The sequence below is a fragment of the Conger conger genome, chromosome 9 (assembly GCF_963514075.1).
Source record: "Conger conger chromosome 9, fConCon1.1, whole genome shotgun sequence".
Taxonomy (NCBI): domain Eukaryota; kingdom Metazoa; phylum Chordata; class Actinopteri; order Anguilliformes; family Congridae; genus Conger; species Conger conger.
Genome location: NC_083768.1, coordinates 41,101,309 through 41,108,282, shown reverse-complemented (window position 1 = coordinate 41,108,282; position 6,974 = coordinate 41,101,309). Strand labels below are relative to the sequence as shown.

At 43.9% G+C, this 6,974-nt stretch overlaps 1 protein-coding gene and 1 long non-coding RNA gene across 2 annotated transcripts in view; one reads left to right on the top strand and one right to left on the bottom strand.

Moving 5' to 3' along the window:
- The window catches only part of LOC133137260 (nuclear receptor subfamily 2 group F member 5-like), an 18,548-nt gene extending 15,870 nt beyond the window's left edge, over nucleotides 1–2,678 (bottom strand). Inside the window, exon 1 of the mRNA XM_061255426.1 lies at nucleotides 1,295–2,678. Within this exon, the coding sequence (XP_061111410.1) occupies nucleotides 1,295–1,661 (367 nt within the window). The 5' untranslated portion in view covers nucleotides 1,662–2,678. The remainder of the gene's footprint in view (nucleotides 1–1,294) is intronic.
- A 1,482-nt stretch (nucleotides 2,679–4,160) lies between these two features.
- Nucleotides 4,161–5,269, top strand: LOC133136334 (uncharacterized). The gene is made up of 2 exons (XR_009709511.1): nucleotides 4,161–4,267; nucleotides 4,842–5,269. It is a non-coding gene; the product is annotated as an uncharacterized LOC133136334 (long non-coding RNA).
- Nucleotides 5,270–6,974: the final 1,705 nt, after the last annotated feature.

Here is a 6,974-nt window from a genome sequence, read left to right as displayed (position 1 = left end):
CGCGCCAATGTTGAGCGCACATAACCATCCCGACACGCCTACAAATATAATAATAATAGCAATAACGTAGCCTAACTTCATGTGAGCACGTGCTTCAAAGGTTACTGAGAAACACATCTTTTGTAGTTACTTTTGTTTTATTCATTCATTCGTTCATTAATTCTTTCAATAGTTTAGTCCCATTAAAATACGTTAATAGCCCCTTAAGTAAGTTGTCAGCACTTGTTTGTAGTGGTGTTCCAGCGTTATTTGGTCCACTATTGTTTGTTTTTAATAAATATCGATTCGATCATCCTAACATGAAAATATTTTATATTTTTAGGGGAGAAAGTGTGATATCAGTGAATTTAGTGAATTACGCACTTTTGGGGTTGTAATTAATTCGCTGCATGATCAGCCTATGGCAAAACTTTCATAAACGATTTCCATATGACGTGGCTCGTGTAATCATTAACATGGCATTGTGCTTAAATATACAGCAAATACACATTTCAGTTAATTTGAAGTTATTTGCATAACTAGTTAAGGGCTTTAATTGACACTCATTTTGTATTGCGCAGAGATTAGCCGTGTTTAAATTTTAATACATGTAATTTCAAACAGTCTGCTTTGTGGACAACCCCTAATAGCCACAGAGGCGGGCGGGGGAGTTGGGGTTCTGTGCCTTTGATTCGCTTGTGTTAGAATTGACACAATCAGTCGGATTAAACACGACGCGGCCGAACACTAACTACCTGATTAAAGCTCAATCACTTTGTTCCACAAACACCGCGCCATTGTCCCTCTTTTGCGCTACTTGACCCGTTCTTAATCGCACACAATGCGGCGAATGTCGCGCGCCGTTGTCGCGGCGAAGCGAGGGTGTCGGGGAGCAAAGCGCACCATTAACGGCGACACAATGGAAGCCCTCTGGAGAAAGAGCACAATGACCGCGCTGTTACGAATCGAACCGATCCGGCCGGGAGTGCATTTAGGGATGCAATTATCGCTGCGCTATTTCTGCTGCGCCCCCCCCATTCTTTGGCCAAGGGCTCAGAGAGGAAAAACAATCGCCCGTATTAACGCGGTGACTCCCCGCGGCAGCTGCGCGCTCAGTCTTAAAACTTTTGCGCAGTGGAATGTTTGCGGGCAGGCATTCCTCAAAGGAATTGTTTAAGATGAAATAAATGAATGAAAATGAATAACTAAACGCGCCCAAGCAAAATCACAAACCATGATATATTTACGCGCGCTGCGCAAAGGTAGCATGGAACTCTTGGACACCACCAAGGGAAAATCCCAAACAGTAACTCACCCTCTCTTCTCATCCCGACTTTCAGGCACTTCTTCAGCCGACAGTACTGGCACTGGTTCCGGTGGTGCTGGTCGATTGGGCAGTCGCGGTTCCCCCGGCAGGTGTAGCTCAGGTTCCGCCGCACCGAGCGCTTGAAGAAGCTCTTGCAGCCTTCGCAGGTGAACTGGCCGTAGTGCTTGCCGCTCGACTTGTCCCCGCAAACCATACAGTCTACGTTGGGGATTTTGTCCCCGGAAAGACCGTCGTTCCCCGGCGTAGAACCAGAAGGTGTACCCGGCGTTCCGCCCGACTCCTGACTGCACATCTGCAGTTGGGGTCCGGGATCTCCCGAAATGGTCTCTTGCCACTGGTTTACTACCATTGCCATGCTATCCCGCAACACTTAGATTTAGACGACAGATATGCACAACACCGTCTGAACCCGCTCCACTGGAAGGAGATGGGTCTCCGCTCTGACGCTTCGTGAAAACAAGGCTGGGAGAAAGGCTCTTCAATCTTCATCCAGAAGAGATTTACGAAATACGTGCAGGCTGTTACTTGTGCTCTGCGACCCGAAACGAATGAAGCAACGATCACTTTAACGAGTCCAAACTATTACCACTGGTTATATTCAACAATACTTATTTTAGTATTTTTAACCAAAAAAGAAAAAAACTCTGACCGACCTTCCACTCAAACCGAAAGACCCTTTAGGGAATCCTACAGACAAGTACAAACACGTAACTGAAGGCGAAGTTTTCGCGCTGACAACGATCGATATCACAGTTGAAAGAGCCTTCGTCTACCTGTGTCCATGCAGTATAGACGAATTCAAGTTTTTTTTAGTTTGTTTTTTTAAAGAAAAACAGTACGATGGCTGCTCATCTTAGTAAAGTCCAGTACGTTGATGCGTAATCCAGTCTTACCAAATGCATACTGGTATATCGCCGAGTTACAAATCATTCAATTTATTTCAGTTAATTGTCTAGGAGGTTTGGAAGGTTTATGCAACCAACAAGTCGAATATTAGCTTGGCAAGCATGCAACTATACTTTTGTGCTTATTAAAAAATAGTCTACGTTATGATATGTTCACTTGCGTCAAGCAGTTATCCGAGAAAACAAACTGACGTATGGAGACTATCGCACTCTACTGGTAAAACACAATTCCGTGAAATCTTCAAATATTTTCTTTTCTGATCACATGCGAAAAATACGACGATTTAAACTGAGCCTTGGAAAAAAAAATTCCCCGTGGCGTTTACGCCAAAAGATAAATCCGATGTGTTGTTAAACCAAAAAGGAAAAATAAAAGAAAGTGAAACAAATAACTTTGTTAGGAGCGCGTACTTCACCCGCTGGCTGTGGGTCCCATTTCTGAGACGCATAATTAAGACTCTCATGAAAGTGACACTAAACAGCCATGCATACTCGTGGTTTGGAGGTCGTGTTCCTTATTAGGACACCAATACCATATATGGACATGGTCCTCCTCTTCACTTCTCGGGATAGGCAGCATTTGGCCTGTGCCAATTGGTCAGGAAAAGCCGAGGGAGTCAGTGTTATCCAATCGGGATTTTTGTAACTGCCCTCGCCCGCTCCTGATTGATCGAAATAATATTGCCAAATGATGAGCGTTGTCTCCGCACATGACGTCCGTTCCTGTCAGTTTGTGTGTAGCACGGGTTTTTCGGTGGATCTATCCTCTCCCATGTGTTCAAACAGTATTGCAGAAAATATTTGTATTAGTGATTGGATGATGATTGCATGTAAAGATAGGCTACTGTATAGTCATCAAACAGCAACCGAAATAACAGTCAGGCTACAATATAGGCTCCTGATGCAGCCTACAGCGGACTCTTATGGTTATACCAATCTACAAACATAACGCCACAAGTCCCTATTTTTATAATTTCTGATTATAACATAGTTAACATAACATTATTAGTAATATTAGTAGCAATAGTACTAGTAGTAAACAAAACTACAGCACCATAATGAAAATAATAGTCATAATAATAATAATAATAATAATAATAATAATTATTATTATTATTATTATTATTATTATTATTAATTACAAGTCTAATCTTAAACCTGCTATGCTGCCCATGAAAGGTAAACATGAGGCGAAAAGGCACAATTGTGTAATGGTGCACAGGTCAAGGGTAGCTTATGCTGACGTTGATATAATCGATTTTTCCTCATTTTTACAGAAAGGCTTGAGAAGTGGAATTCTCAATCATTGATAGAATACTCAAAACGAAGAATATAATTAAACAGTTGTCATTCATTTCACGTTCACAATTATATTTTGCTGAAGAAGGCGCACGTGGGCTACGCACGACACGGTATGGGACTACTGTCAGCGTTTTAAAGTAACCATAACAACGTCCTGATGTGGATATAGCGTGTGAGCACTGTAAGGGGAAGTTGTGGCAGGGAAGAAAAAACAACATTTAAAACTATATTCCTCAATTTACCTCCAGTTGGTCGAAAAAGAGGAGAGACCAGCACAGGTCGAGCGAAGTGCTCCGAGCGCTGCCGGCGAAAAGGCTGCCCTTTCGCTCGGTGTAATTGTTATCACATGTAACCCTACCTGTTTGCCAAGACCATTTCAATTAGCCCCGCTGACTCGCTATTAGAGGATCCCTCGGGCAAGAGAAGCCTGACCAATGACATTCTTCCGCTGGCTACGAGGTGATTAAGAGTAACTCTATCTGGGAACATGAAAGAGAGAGCTCGTTTTAAGCCCATTCATCCCCCAAAAATGCAAGCCTGCAATAATTAAAAAGACCGATGAAAAAAAACAAAACGATTGTTTTATTTCTGCACTTGTAAAATTCCGCGTTGTGTGGGCCATTACCATTAACGACTAAGTAGAGCAATAAACATGCACTAACATTAGTTAACCAGGGTCCTTTTGCAGGTAAAGAAGAACCGGACGTCACCTTCATAAGTGGGGAAGAATTAACGTGGCAGTTCACGACTTAAGGTAGTTGGAATTTCAACGAAAATGCCTCCGCGGTATGTAGCCTAGCTGAATATCTCACAACGCTCTGTAGTTCATTCAACATATCTTTCTGTTGGCTTGTTTTCAAGTTAGTCAGGCTTGTGAAAACTTTACATTTTCATAATTCTATCATTATTGTTGTTAGTTTTTGGGTGCAACATACTCAACATACTCTGCCACTCCCTTAGCAAGAATGCAGATAAGCCCGGTCTCAAATTTCCCTTTCTGAAAACGAGATGTGTTTTGTAAAACGCGAGTGGCTTTTCCAGATGGGTTGTCAGCTGAGTTTATTGTGACACCGTTCACTTGTCATCCAGACCTATTCGCCACCAGGGCAGAGGTAAAGCCTGCCTGAAATGTAAGCAAACCACTTTGTTGCTGTGTTTTTTCTGGACCAAAACCAGCCTCTGGCTCCAAGTTTAGTTCCTGCTCTTTTTTACATTACATTACATTACAAGGCATTTAGCAGACGCTCTTATCCAGAGCGACATACAACGGAGTGCAGATCAAACCCAAGTACAAGTGTGAAGAGTGTTTGTGTTTATGTTTTTTGCAGTGCCAATGCAAAAATCAGTCTTATCGGCCATCCCATCAGCTGCCCTGCAGTGGCTCAGGTACGTGACCGGGACCCGGAAGATTGCTGGTTCAAGCCCCCTGGTGTAGCCACGATAAGATCTGCACAGCTGTTGGGCCCTTGAGCAAGGCCCTTAACCCCACATTACTCCCTGCGTGTGGCACTGAGGCTGCCCACTGCTCCCAAGTAACCAGGATGGGTCACATGCAGAGGACACATTACCCCACAGGGTTCAATAATGTATATCTTCTTCTTCTTCTTCTTCTTCTTCTTCTTCTCTGTGCCCTTGGCTCTGGGGCTCAGTATAGGCTGCGGGACAAGCTTACACTCCTGAGTGAAATCACGTCCAGTCAGCGTGTTCGCCGTGCTGTCTGTTTGAAGAACCAAATTAAAGTTTTTAAGACACCTCATCTGGACGTCACCTTCGCGCATCCACACACACCTCACTCTGTGTTGTGATTTTGAAGAAGACATCATTCCACGTTTAAAGACGAGACTTATAACCACTTGAATACGTCTTAAAGTAGATATTCCATAGCATTAATACAATTTTAATACTTGGGCGTGTATGTAAATAGAAGTACGGCCACAGAGTGTTACTATTTTAACTAGTTTTTTTTTTGTGTAATTTGTTTTTGGGCTTGTTCAGCACATTGTAGAGAAAGAAGAAGATTGGGGAGTGAGAGAGAGAGAGAGAGATATGCCATGTGTGTTAAAGGTCGCACGGCCAGGTTTTAACCGCACGTGTCGGCAGCTAGCACTGAGAGCGTGGACATTGCTCTACAAGCTACACCGCACACTCCCATTTTGTAATGATTTGATTTGAACCATTTTACATAGCTAAGTTCTATTTTAAGCATGACCGTGGAGCCCAACCATAACTCCAGTATTTTTATCAGCCAATTCGGACAGATTTCACCAGGATAACATGAAACCCGAGAAAGCATTCCAGCCACTCCAAAAGTGTCAAAACCGCACTTCTGCTTTGCCTGGAAGGCGTTGCTAGGTTTGTTTTTTACCATTGTTTTGTTCCTCCGGTTCCAAGAGCACCTACATTGCAAATAACTTGTTTCAACTAAAAAAAAAAAAAGTTGGTTTCAGTGCTACCATAGAAACTAGTGTGAATAACTTGTCTTCTGAAGTTAATTTAAATTCAAAATGTACAGATACTAACTTTTAAAAGTTGAAAAAAAACATGCTTTTTTTTCTAGTGTATCTTACTTCACTGCAATTAGTTTTTACGAGAGCCCCCAGTTGTTTTTCCTATCTCCCATATTTCACCGGGGCTTGTTTATCTGAGGACAGGTGGCGGAGGGCAGTTGGCCTTTTGTGGCGGGACCCTCTGGAAGGTCAGCGGAAGGGCACGACGACGGCAGAGGAACGCGGTCTGACGCTCCGCTCGCAAGGGGCGCAGAGGCTAAGGGGGTCAGTGTAGGAGATGGGGGTCCTCTAGAAACATGGCAGGAGCCTCGACCTTTAGCCCCGTCCTTTCGGGACGGCGTGCCCAATCGGGGCTCACGCCAGGGCAAGGCCAGGAAGCAGAGGAGTCAACGCCATCCCGGAGAAGCCCCAACCATTAAGTGCACAAAGCAGAGAGTGGTGCCCCTACAACGCACAGAGAGTCAGTACTGTACAACACATCTGCTAATGCTGCTGCCCATGTGACCTTTAGTATAAATAGAACACGGAACCCTCTGGTGTCACTCGGTGACCTCTTCGTGACCCTTAGCAGCTCTGATTTTTTACAACATGACTGAAAGACGACTAAACATGAGCTGGTTTATCACTCAGCGGTCATGACGGCTCTTTCCGCGCACGGTTTCTTCTGGATACACGCATCATCATCTTCATCATCGTCATTATCATCGTCAACCAAACCAGTGTCTGTCTGAACTGAACAGAAATGGCATTGTTTCTTGCGTGCGGTCAGAAAAAGGTCATAACAAAACACCCAAAACTAAAACCGCAAGCGGCGCGGTTCCTTGGGGAAGTAGAAACGGGAAACCCAGAGAAAAAAAGAGAGAGAGAGAGAGAGGGGGAGAGGGGGAGAGGGAGAGAGAGAGAGAGAGGGGGAGAGGGAGAGGGGGAGAGAGAGATAGAGAGAAAAAGAAAAAA